At 32.2% G+C, this 13,545-nt stretch overlaps 1 protein-coding gene, 1 long non-coding RNA gene and 1 other non-coding gene across 4 annotated transcripts; all 3 read right to left on the bottom strand.

Annotated features, from left to right (window-relative positions):
• Window positions 1-3,500: 3,500 nt before the first annotated feature.
• On the bottom strand, window positions 3,501-6,512 carry LOC7475171 (glucan endo-1,3-beta-glucosidase). 2 transcript variants are annotated; one of them, XM_024586492.2, is made up of 3 exons: window positions 4,988-6,510; window positions 3,833-4,888; window positions 3,501-3,727 (listed from the first exon to the last, which is right to left on the bottom strand). In XM_024586492.2, exons 1-3 carry the CDS (start codon window positions 5,067-5,069, stop codon window positions 3,723-3,725), a joined length of 1,143 nt encoding a protein of 380 aa, XP_024442260.1. In that variant the 5' UTR covers window positions 5,070-6,510; the 3' UTR covers window positions 3,501-3,722. The 2 variants fall into 2 exon arrangements, with proteins under 2 accessions (XP_024442260.1, XP_024442259.1); XM_024586491.2 differs by having other exon boundaries at window positions 3,501-4,888; window positions 4,988-6,512.
• A 241-nt stretch (window positions 6,513-6,753) lies between these two features.
• LOC127904334 (uncharacterized) lies at window positions 6,754-8,384 on the bottom strand. Its single transcript, XR_008057368.1, has 2 exons — window positions 7,620-8,384; window positions 6,754-7,415 (listed from the first exon to the last, which is right to left on the bottom strand). It is a non-coding gene; the product is annotated as an uncharacterized LOC127904334 (long non-coding RNA).
• A 2,913-nt stretch (window positions 8,385-11,297) lies between these two features.
• On the bottom strand, window positions 11,298-11,368 carry TRNAG-CCC (transfer RNA glycine (anticodon CCC)). The gene has a single exon. It is a non-coding gene; the product is annotated as a tRNA-Gly (tRNA).
• Between the last annotated feature and the right edge of the window lie 2,177 nt (window positions 11,369-13,545).

Raw genomic sequence — 13,545 nt, 5'->3', positions numbered from 1 at the left:
AATACATGATTGCGTGAAAAATTCTAAGAGAGGGTGATAAGATGTGTTTAAGCCTATGAATGACCCTTTGATCTTTGGATACAATACACGTATTGCTAGTATTGAAAAAAAAAACCCAAAACAAATAAATTAATTATAATTTTTTTTTATAAAGTAATGCTAAATATTAGAAAAAAAAAAAAAAAAACACATATAACTATTAGATTAGTGAGATCTACTTTTGAGTCTCATTCATGGCTCACAATTTTTTTGAATTTTTTATTATTATTCCACTTTTGACCCAACACACCATGTCATCATGCATTTGTTAATAATATCTTATGTGAAAAATAAAAAGGACGAAAATTACACCTATAAAATTAATAGGTCATATAATCATTAGCGGAAAAACAATATACCTCAAACATAGGCAGATCTTACCATAAGGCCCAAAAGCTCCATGCAATTCTCTGAGTCAATTGTTGTAAAACCTTACCTTAAGTCCATTCGGGAAAATTTCGGATTAATTTTAATTTTTTTAAATATTAAAATAATATTATTTTAATTTAAAAAAATTAAAAAAATATCAAATTGCCGAGTTCTGACTCAATCAGGCCTATATTGATTAGAATAACAGGTCAATCCAAATTTCTAACTGAATCAAATAATTATTATTATTTTTTCTTTAACCTATATCTAGATCAACCTATTATTAAATTGATATGCTGAACTATCCAGGTTTTGCAACAGTGCTTTAAGTTAGTTCAAAAAATTACCCTCGCATTTTTTTTTCCCTTCTAATTTTCCTTGCAGCAAATGTGGGCAGAGTTTTATTTTAGAGTGTGTTTGTTTTTTAAATAGTTTTTATGGTTTTAAAAAAATAAGTTTAAAAAAATTATAGTTAGTTGTGGTTAGTTGGATTTAGATACGTGTTTAGTTAAAATTATAATTGAAATTTATGCGTAGCAAAAAACACGTATAAAATGTTTGGTAAAAATATAGTTGCAGTAGCTTTTCAAAATGTTTTTTACTTGGTAATGCATCAAAAAGATATTTTTTATTTTTAAAAAATTATTTTTATCAGCGCATCAAAATGATCTGAAAACATCAAAAATATATCAATTTGAAGCAAAGAAAAAAAATAAAAAAATTAATTTTTTGAAAAGCGTTTTTGAAACGTAAAGACCTGGTTTCCTATTCATTACGAGTTTTGCTTTTCCCAAAGAAATCACATGTCTTTGTTCATGGGTATTTTTATCTTTTCGTATGTCATACTAGTAATTAAATGATTGTTTAGGGATATATATATATAGACACACACACACATTAATTATCCCCAAAATAAAAAATTTATAACACTGGTAAAAAAGGGCATAACTCTCTTTTTATTTATTCATAAATTGACAAGTATACTCTTGAAATCAAGAAATTTAAACCTTGAGTGGAGAGACCTTTTGGTATTTTTCTTTATATTTTGTTTTGTAATTATCATGTTAATTAAGGATATTTTTATCTTTTAACATTGATTAAATATTATTTAATTCTAAAAATTTATTGAAGCGTAGGAGATACCCTCGCTCTTTAGGCAACATGTACGACACCTTCAGGTGGCATAAAATGCTTTTTTGTTATGTCGTTGAATGCATCACCACATCCTGGTATGGTGCATATCGAATGTGGTGGGCCGGGTAGTTTGTTGCTTGTCAATTTTTTTTGTTTATATTTCAACTTTAATCTTTATTCTTTTAATTTTTAAATTTTTTCTAAGCCTTTTTGTTAAAGTTTTATTTGTTATTAATTTAATCCTTCAATTCTAATTTGTCATGTATAAGTTTTTTGAATCTGGTCCTTTTTATTTTGATTCCTAATTTTCTTCCATGATCTTTTTGTAAACGTTTTGATGTTTTCAATTTTATCATTCAATCCAAGTTTATAGTGTATTATTTTTTCTAATTTGGTCCTTCTTTTTTTTTGTCCTTAGGTTAGATTTATATCTCTTTTCAATTTAACCTTCTAATCAAAAAACATTATTGCCCTAATTTTGTAATTTTTTTTATTTTCACCTTTATTCTTTTAATTGCTATTTTTTTTTATTCTATATATTTTTGTGTAATTGATTTTTTTTCATGATTTCATCCTTCGGCATTTTATTTTCTAGGGATTGAGCCTCGTAATTTATCATTTTATGGTGCTTCCACTCTAATAACCTGGGTCAAGGGTTTGAAAAGTTAATACAGGTCGAAGTCTTTTTTTTTGCTTATTTTCTTTTCCGATTAATTTCACCATTTGATATTAGTTTTTTTTTTTAAAAAAATAGCTTTGTATTTTTCTTCATATTTCTTTTCTACCAGATTATCTCATAATCTAGACCACAAGTTTTTTGGGCTTACTTGGGTTGACTTGCCTTTATTATCCAGGTCACATGTCTATCATGCAATCTCGGGTTAACTCGATCTGGGTTTTTGTCTTTTTTTTATCCAATTACATACTTCGAAAAGTTTGTTTTTCAAGTTATTGAAGTTTTTTTTTAAAAAAAATTATTTATTTACTTTCGTTGCTATTTTTTAATTTATGATTAAAATAAAATCAACTTATTTAACTTGATTGAGAATATAACCTCAATAGTTTGTTTTTTTATTTCTTTAAAATTAGTTTACATCACATAAACATTTATTTTTATGAAAAAAAAAGTGGACTTGCGGTGTGCATATAGCTAGTCCCGTTTCTAGGATTACCTATTAACTATATTATATAATAATATCCAATGGTAAAATATTACTTATAAACCATATTATATAATAATATAAAGAAAATCTTAATTATATAATTAACAGGAAAAATAATTATAACTTCTTCATGGAGAAAAGTTATAAAGAAGAAGAATATGCATTGCTTGGCAAGTGGGGAAAAATAATCCAACCCTAAATAGAATTTCACTATTTTTCTTCATCTAAATGAAGCATAAATATATATATATATATATATATATATATATATATATATATATATATATATAATAATTAAGGTGTGCTAATCCATGTTCATATGATTATACCAAAGTAATAGCATTCACTTTTACAAATCTCTGAGCAAATAGCTAGCAGTACAATATTTGTAGACCTGTTGTCCTATCTATACGTATTCTATTAGCATAATAAGAGTTACTAAACCAGTAGACATAATGCCTAAGCATATATTTCCTCCTAGTTCTTGTTCTATATCCCATTCTTGGTCAACAAACAGAAGTTAATTTTCTGAGCCAATCCTCTTCTTCATTGCAAATAATCCACTGCATGCACCGATGTCTTCAATATATACTCGCAGCCTGGAAGATATAGCAAATTCTTGTAAATGAGTTTCTATCAAAAACAAAAGGGGTGTGTGTGGGTGTGTATTATCAGTGCACAGAAAGAAAAGGGACATACTTGGATCCACAGTGGAAATCGCCCCTGTTTCGAAATCGCAATCGAAGTCATTCTTTCCCGTGCCCTGATAGCATGCATTCATGGCGAATGCTGCGTGTGCTCTGATCACCGTGGGCAGGAAGCATTCACCACCTTCTTGAATAGGTGTGCAGTACTGCATTTCCAGGCCACACACATAATCAATGTTTCTCTGTAGAGCCTCCACATCTGCTCCTGTTTTAGGAAGGCACCGCGTTTTTCCTTTAGGCCCTCCTCATGACCCTGGACTCACCGGTGCAGTCACTTGGTACAAGGGCAGGGTTCGTAGGAATGGATGATTTAGCCTGTCAAGAAAGAATTTCAAAACCGAATTTCGATCAAAATTTTACGTACACGGTGATCGGAGAGTTAATTGACACTAACTAATAATTAACAAAGCATGTTGTCACCATGGTTAGAAATTATTAGAAGCCCGATTGTAAGGACTGAGATATATGTAGCATGGTGGAATTTGCTAGCAGCAGCTACCGTTGACCTTAGGATTCCAATATCGTACACTGGAGTCATGTCCGGCAGGAACAATCCGAAATTCCTCTCGCAGGTAGGCCCTGGCTTGAGATCTTCATTAAAAAGTGCGAAAATGTAAGTTTCAAATGTCCGGTTGGGCATGAGCGGGGTGCCAGCTCCAGATGTTACATGCTGCATCAGATTCCTATTGTATTGAGCTGCACTTTCTGCATCAACACCAACTTGTGATGAATCTCCTAGTGATGGCCACCCGGTTTCGGATATGACAATCTCAATATCACTAAAACCAAGAAGTTTCATTGCTGAAAAGACAGCATCAAGTTGCGCATCTAGCATGTTTGTGTAAGAAAGTTTGGTGTTTTCATCAAACACGCCTGAACTAGTCCTAAACAGTGCATAATCAAGAGTTTCAGGAGAGGATCCAAAGAATGGATAAGGGTTAATCATGAATGGTGAATTGGTAGCTCTAAGGAAGCTAAGCACCGGTTTAAGAACATGTGTATCATATCCTTGTCGAAATTTGCCACCGGATGGTGGGCTTGAACTTGAGAGAATGCCTAAAGAGTGAGGGGTAGAGATTTTGATTCTACTGTCTAATGATGCATCAACTAAAGCTGCATGAAGAGCTTGCATAGCTGGAACCAAGCTTGCTATTAACAATTTGTTTGCTGTTGATATTACTTCATTGCCTACCAAGATTCGGACAATGTTGGTGGTCCGCACATGAGGTTGGACATTGGACTTCAGCCATTCTTGTGCAAAGCCTATGTTGGTAAGGTGAGGGATTTGATCATTTGTCACTGTGACTGTGACTGCAATGCCAGTGTGAGCAAAGGCTCGTAGAATTTCGGTGCTGGCATCAAAGAGCCTAACGCGGTTGATAATGGTGGATTCTAAAAGAAAATGGGCTACCTGTGCTGGTGGAGGCAGGTTGTTAGCCAGCGTGCCATAGTTTACTCCAATACTTCCTTCCACTCCTAATTACAAAATAGCAACATTGATATATATATAATAAGTCATACATGAAATCTTAAGGTCACCATACAAAGAGGAGGAAGAGGCATATTTATCCATACCTTGAATAAAGAGAGTTGAGGCCGCAAGAAGTAAAATTGTGGTGACAGTTGAAGCAGAAAACGTAGCCAAGGCATTCTCCATGTTTGTGGTGAGGAGAGGTGAAGGTTATGAATTGTACTGCATGGAGTATAGCCATGCTCCATTCAAGAAGTAGACTTGAGATGCTTTTCTTTCTTCGTAGGGGAGGTTTTTGTGCTGTCTGGCTGCTTTTTTTCGGTGAGTGAGAGTACTTTTTAGCTGTTGTATCTGCCTGCTGCTTTAGATGGATCTTAGAATTTTAGCTTTGGCTTTGAATCTTGTTCCATATCAGTTTCTGATTTGATCCAAACTAAAATTAGTTATCAAAATATAGACGTACGTACGTAGTAAATTAGATAAATAGGATATTTATGTATTAAAAGTAAAAATTAAGCTTCGATTTCGGTTTTGAGACGTTTCCATCGAATTTTAATATCATAATAAAATTACTCAACGGGGTTAAAGTTATTTTTAAAATAATTTTTTAAAAAAATATATTAAAACAATATTATTTTTTTTATTTTTTAAAATTTATTTACAATGCTATCACATCAAAATGATCTAAAAATATATAAAAAATAATACAAAACTTAAAAAGTTTCAAGAATTTTAAAAACACAGATAGAACAAAATGCAAAATGCTAGCATGCTCGACAAATTTGAAAGAAAGGAATATATATATATATATAGCCCCCCTCCCCTCAACATAAATGGGTGCCCTCCAAATTGCTTTACTTGGACAGGCAGGTAAGAATATATCCTTACTTACCAAACTGGAGAAGGTATATACTGCAAGAACAGCATTCTTCTTCAAGCAACTGGCTAGCAGGGAATCTTTGCCAATTATAGATCTAAATAAAATAGACTAATGGCCAAAAAATTTAAGAGATTAATTTCAACACCTTAATTAACGCCTTAATTAATTCTTTATCTTGATGATTAAGGAAAAAATCCCTAATATATATTCATTGAGATAGATGTTGTTGTGCCCTAATTAATGTTTGTTAATTAGTTTTTGTAATTAATTGCAAATGCTCTCAACTTAACTTCAAACAAGGCATATCAAGAATTGGTGAAACTTTTTTATTCAAACAGGTTGCTTTATATATATCAACTTCTTCAATTCTTGATTTTTTTTAAGGTTTGGTCATAAAACAACAACAAAAAAGACATGAGGGCTAATAAAAAAATAATTAGTTATAACAAATTAATATAATTATATATATAAAAAAATATAATAAACACTACAAAACTAATACTAAATAATAAATAAAGGACATGTTCTTATCTTATTTAAATATTTTATCTGAAACGTTTCGTGATCTTCAACAAATTATTCCTTGTTTTATAAATTATTTGGAATATTTCGTGGTTCGCACAACATAATTAAAAAAAAAAGGGCATTTCTTTCTTCATCATGAATCATTCTAAGTGTCAAGGACAAGTTATAATTAATTCATAAAATACTTGTATAAACTTAATTAACCAGACTAATTAATATTGAACACAATATATTAAGTTTTGGAATTACTGATTTTTCAAGTTATTGCTACCATAGTGATACTTTATTTTATGTTGATTTTGCAATATATATATATATATATATATATATATATATATATATATATATATATATATTAGGTCATCAATAATCTAGCTGGTTATAATTTTAATCAAATTTGATATCTTTCAAGTCCAAAGTTAAGCTTGAGTTCGATTGATCAAGCTTGAACATGACTATATATACTGATCAAAAGAAGAAACTTTATTAGAATTAATTAAAGATATTATATCACTCAAGGCTACCCAGATCATAGAGAGAACAGCTGGAAACTCCATAAAAGGAAGTAGAGATTACACTGAAAACGAAAACATACAGCTTTCATAGCAGAAGATCAGAAGCTCATCAAGAAACAGGAAGGTGATCAACATTTTGAAGCAACAAGCACATCAGCATATGTCCATAGTAGCCCAGAACAAGAACCAGAAATGTACAGACCATATAATTAAAGCACATCTGATCTCAGGAACATGGCTTCAGCAGTGACCGTGAAATTACACACACACACACACGCTAGTATCATCAGATGAAAACAAAAAACATCCCGGGACAGTATTGATAGTTCAGGAATAAAAATAGAATTTGAGTTGGAACCAGCATAAGGTCTCATGGTGACAAAAGGATTATAACAAAACTGCAGCAAGCCACAAGAAAGAGCAAGTCTTTTATCGGCAGAACTGAAGATTCTAACCACTTTGAGAATTAAGAAACCTGTGATCAGAAGCAGAATTAGTTCCATATAAGCGAGCGCAGATAACTTCAATTCAGGACATCAGACAATGAAATCTCATGGAAAAATATGCTTAACCAGTCCATCAGATTTCATCAAGACAAACTAACCATGATCCCTGTGACAAACTCGACAGAATACATGCTTACAGAAACAAAACAAAAGTATCATCCTTGATCAGGAGCAATCATCATCATCACTGGCACAGGCATTAATTGTATAGATGGACCTCATGATATGGTAAGGACAGGATAACAAGACCAGGAGGGAGGGAGGAAAAGGTATGCAGGAAGGGGGGGTGGAGAGAGAAGCCACCTGATACATCACCATAAATATTCCCTACCTAGATGAACCCCCTATTTAGCAACTAAAACACAGGAAAAAAAAGAGAGGAGGAAAACCCTAAACCTTGTTTTATTGCTAGACTCTTGTGAGCAAAAATCAGAAAACAACCTTTGCATGTGTGGTGGCTAGGGAAGAAAAGTACAGCAACTTATCTGATAAACTTTGAGCAAGCAGTTCTTCCTCTTATTGAAGCAAGACCCTAGTAGAAAAATATCCTCTTCTAATATTTCTTGCTCGAATGAGCATCTCAGAAACAGTAAATACCAGCAACATCATAACCATACAAGGCAAAAACATATGTTCTTGTTCAAAAGGCTACTGTTGTTGGAATACTCATTTGAGCAAGAAACATTACAAAGAGGCCATGCGAGCTCCAATCCTCTCTTTCTCACCACCTGTGGAGCTTTCACAAGTTGCTGCGACAATTTAGAATCCAAGCATGTTGCTATAAATAGGAGGCCTACATGCATGGATCCAAAGAAAAATTTCCAAAGTAATGACAAAGGACACAAACCCCCCTGAATGACCACCCTACTCCCTTAGCTAGGGCAAATTGGGCCATTCTTGCTGACGGCAAATGTGTGGTTACATAAATAAAAGCAGAAAATGGTAGCAACTGGGAGTTGGTGTTATAACCAATTGGTTGGAGTTGGAGAATAAATTGTGGCAGGGAAAATGGTTGGAGGGTACTATATATAAATTTGTTGACACTTGACAGTCAGTTTAAAAGAAGAAAACAGAAAGGAATTGTAGTTGATCATGGAATGGCAGCTCATCAGCAAGTATAATTTTTAAGCTCAACAACCATCAGCATGACCATGGAAGTACAGGTTAAGCCAGCCAATTTTTACTGTGGTAAAAATTAAAGGCTCCATTTCTGAAAGCTACCATTCCAAATTTCCAAACTTCATGGTGGCCCAGATAACTACAATTCTCTGTAGCTTTTTCCTTGTAAGATCAAATCATCAAGAAATAGTGGATGTGCATCAGAAGAGTTGGTGTTTGCCTGCGACTTCTATCCAATGAAATGATCCTACTTTCTCGGCCTTTCAGATTCACTGATGCCTAGAAACAAATTAAAGGCCACTGATCCATACATTTTTTTCAGGTTTTGTTTACTGCGCTGGCCTGAGATTCTGTCTGATTAATTTATCTTTTGGTTTGGTGTGTTGGTTAGAAAGCAAGATTTTGATGGGAACTTATAATTTGATGTATGCAGTGGAATGATAATACTATATATATATATATATATATATAAACACTTAATTAATTTTCTAATGGTAGATTTATGAAGTAATTAAGGTGGGATTTGGTGCACAAATTGAAGAAAAAGAAGTAGAAAATTAATATTGACATAAGAACTTGAAGGGTTATTGTATTTGATTTATTTCAAAGATTTAATTTCTGAAAGTTTCATATTAATTAGTTCCACAGATTAATCAACAAAAGTATTTAGTGATTAATTTCCAAGTGATTTGTCTCTTTTAATTCTATATTTAATTTTCTCAAAGTGAGTGCCAAGTTGTAGGACAGACTTTTGTTGACATGTTAGGATTAGTTTGGGAACACGGCTGTGGCTGCGTTATCAAAAAATTTAAATTTTTTTTTTGTTAAAATTTAATATGGTTTGTATGTTTTGGATCGTTTTGATGTGCTGATGTCAAAAATAATTTTTAAAAAAATAAAAAAAAATCATTGGCATGCATTTTGGCACGAAAAGTTATATGAAAAGCACCCGCAGTAAGAAGGCTACGGGGAAAGCGATTGGATCACACCTTCTACATGCGTTAAATTAAATGGAAAAACCAAAAAAAAAAAAACTTGAGGTCGTGGCCTAACGGGGAAGGGATTTGTTCCCTTTCTCTGCACCCGAGTTCGATGCTCTTTGTGTATGCTTGTTACTCTCGCGGTACCTTACCTGTCCACTGGGCTTGCAAGGTGTTTAATAGGTCCAGAGATTAGTCGTAGTACGCATAAACTGGCCCGAACACCCCGGGTTATAAAAAAAAAAAAATGAAAAATCACTCGTTTTTTTTTATTATAAATTAAGAAACACTTTAAATACGTGGGACTTATGTTGAATATATAAGAATTACAATGCTGAATCATTCATTAAACTAGAAACAAGTTCTTCCTCTCTTCCATATACGCGAGACATGTCACAAATACACAAGTATTAATTTTTGTCCATGAACCAAACCACATGAATGTGAGAAATACATTAAAATAATCATTGCAAAACTATGTATCTATATTTAAGAGAGGGCTCTATCATGTTTACATTATATTAAAGAATAATATAAATTTTATATTAGATCCTTACCTAATAACCTAATAACTTAAGTTATTAAGTTGGTATAGTTATTTAACATAATATCATAGTTTTGATGATCAAGTAATCACGAATTTGAATTTCATCACCTCTATTTAAGAAAAGATATATTACAAAATAATATAAATTATATGTTGAAATTTTAATTAATAATTTAAATTGTTGAATTAACTTAATTGTTTGATATATTAAAACACAAAGCTTCAGCTTTCACTAGAGATCGGCATTTTTTTATTTTTTTTGAAGGAATGCACAAGGATATTGCTTGTTTGGGAGTGCTTTTTAAAAGCGCTTCCGAAAAAATTTGAATTTTTTTTTTTTTGCTTTAAAGTAATATATTTTTGATGTTTTCAAATCATTTTGATGTGCTGATCTCAAAAATAATTTTTTAAAAATAAAAAAATATTATTGGCACACTTTTCTAAATAAAAAGCACTTTAAAAAGCAACCACAACCACACTCTCAAACACCTCATATGAGCCAAGATCAGTTTGCTGAAATGGAGTTAGCCGGAGGCAATGGACAAGATGTGGTCTGTAATATATACCTTTCTCGATCTGAGTACCATGCAGGAAATGATCATGATGCTGAAATATATCAGAGTCATGGACTCGTACGTCTCCTGTGATGTAAGCAAGCATCTTCACAAAACGATTGAAATGGGGTAGGTGTATCCAATGATTGCAAATATCATCCCTCACTCAAATTCTAACACATACGAGAATCTAGAGCCATTAGAGACACCTACCCTCTCCCCTAACCAGCACGGCTGAGTGAAATGGGGCATCCTAAGTGGGAGGAGGGCCTAGCTAGCTAGAATCAAAGGAAGCATGTATTGATGATGATTTTCCCTCTTCTTTTCCATCGTTCTTTCAAGAACTAAATGCGATCCACTCGTTAGTTTCATGCTTACTTTTTTTATGGAAGAGATTATCCATACTTAGTTTATGGTGTAGGGTTTTTTTTTTTTTGGATATTTTATTACTTTGATGAGGATTTTTAGCATAATTTATATATCTATATTTGTGTCAATAATCCTTGAGAAATGCTTTATAAAAAGAAGAAGAAAAAACTCAAAAATATTGTGAACTATATACTTAAGCATGTTCTTAAAGTGGGGTCCCATAATAATGTGTCTCACTTAAAAAAAAAAAAAAAAACACTTAGCATTTGATGTGGTAAGGTTGATATTGCATCAATTCTGAAACATTTGTTCTGAAATATTTTGAAACTTTTTGTAGAATGAGGACCTGTTTGAAATCTGTTGATAATTTGGTGGGCCTTAACGTAGTTTGCCAAATCAAAAAGAAATAGGAATAAAAATGCGCATCCGGGGAATCGAACCCCGGTCAGTACCGTGGGAGGGTACTATGATACCACTACACTAGATGCGCGTTTTAGATTTCGAGGAGCCAATATATTAAATATATACCAAGTAAAGTGAGAATCGTTACAAAGGTTTATTGATCATATGAAATTATGAACAATGAAGTTTTTTTCTCTCTCTCAGTTCAGCCACCTTTTTTATTTTTCATTTCTCCAATTTTTTGTTTTAATTTCTTTTTTTTTTCAATTTCATTATTATGTTTTTTTAATAGTCATTTAGATTACCTTCAAATTTACCAAGTGAATTAAATCAAGTCAAAACAACTTTTATATTATTTAATTTTATACCTAGAATAAATAAGGAGTTGGATCGAAAAAATTTTCTTTTAATTTTATATTTTCTCAATTTCATCCTTATTTTTTTTATTAGCTAGTCAAGTTGCTTTTAAACCAACCATATCAACTGAGTCATGTAAATGTAACTTTCACATATTTTAATTTTAAACTCGTGTAAGGTAATAGAAATTGGATCGATAGGTGTTTTTTTTAATTTTAATTTCATCTTTTTTTTTTTAACATTATCATTAGCTGTTGTTTACTAGTCAACCGAGATGCTTTTGGATCGACCAAGTCGATAACTTCCATGCAATTTGATTTTAACTTGATGTTAGACAAGAAGTCGGGTAAAAAAATTTCAAAAAAGATACAGTGAGTTGGGTTAAATAAAAATATTAAATAATTTCTATAACAAAAATATTTTTTGTTATATTTTTTTTAAAAAAAAAATTCAACTCGCATTATAATCAAGACTAGTATCTATACTAGTATCATCGAACTACCGCGGTCTCATAACAAGGAAAGCTATTAAAACTTCACATCAATTGGACTCGTAGTTTCCAGTTCCAGAATTATTATTTTTCAAGCACTTATTATTGAAGGAATACCTACTTCTGGGATATTTTAGTGATGGTTGAAAGGATTGATAGTTGTGTTTTTTTCCTTTTGTTGGCTGAAAATGCACCAAGCACTAGCTAGGGCTACAAAACATGGCACATGGGAGGGACAAGAACCAGTGGTTAGTCTCATTTTGGTAGCTTTCATGATGTTTTGTGATCAAGACTCACTGAGACTAGTATATATACTACATCAATTTGGAACCACTCAACATGATTGTCTATTTCTAACATTTAAGGGCATATATTTATCTCGATGGAGATTAAGCTGGACATGGTATAAACTTGAGCTCATCAGCAGCCCAGCTCACCCCTTCCATCTGGACTGATTGATGTATTTGTACAAATCTTCTTCTGAATTGAAGATCAATGTAGCCGATAATGGTGTCCTTGAAAACAGCATCTTCCAGTTGAGCTTCAACAATTGTGGAGTCTGATAGTACAGTACTGTTCTTAAACACAGCTCCTTGGAGATTTGCTTTTCCGAAGTTGACTCGGTCTATAACAGCATTTGAGAAGCCTGCTCCTGCAAATATTTTGAGACATTGTTATCCTATGCTATGATGTCCTTGACACTTACATTTCACGTTTTCAAAGTAAAACACGATGAACCATTTTAAGAATGTACCAAAGGAAGACTTGTAGTTGTTCTACAATCCTCCATGGGATTGCTGGTTTCTGAGATCAGGCTGGAATTTATATCCATTCAGGGCCATGCTGTTGATTTGATTTTTGAATAGCAGAAATTATCTGTTTCTGTTTTCAATTATTCACCAAAGATATATATACCAGTTGCTCGTGAAAGATAAATCTATGCCAAGAGACCAGTAGACCTCAAGAAGAATATTCAGTGTTGGTTACCATTTTAAGAAAAAAATGCTGAAGCAACACATTTGCAAACTTCGAACTTTAAGAAAAAAGAAGAAGAAACCTGTAAGGGAATGTGAAGGGTCTCTCACTTTTACAGAACAGCAGATTTTGAGAGGCGAGTGGAGGTCTGGAATTAATGGGAAACCGATCGAGGGCCTTTAGAAGAGAATCTAGATTAGTGCCCGCTCGATGCCGCAGGAGGGAATATATTTTTTAATAATAGGAGATGGTTGCGTTTTTAAAGAAATAAAAGATAATCATGTTAAATTTTAATTGATTTAATAATATAATAAAAATTAGATAATAATAACAACAAATAAATAAATAAAATATTACTTTGAACAAAACTAAGCTAACACGTGAAATTCATGACTTGAAGATGAAATATATTCAAATTAAATATATATTATGAGATAATTTTT

This window comes from Populus trichocarpa, chromosome 15 (genome assembly GCF_000002775.5).
Source record: "Populus trichocarpa isolate Nisqually-1 chromosome 15, P.trichocarpa_v4.1, whole genome shotgun sequence".
NCBI lineage: Eukaryota > Viridiplantae > Streptophyta > Magnoliopsida > Malpighiales > Salicaceae > Populus > Populus trichocarpa.
The sequence above is the reverse complement of the archived record's forward strand: the minus strand, read 5'-3'. Positions and strand labels throughout refer to the sequence as shown.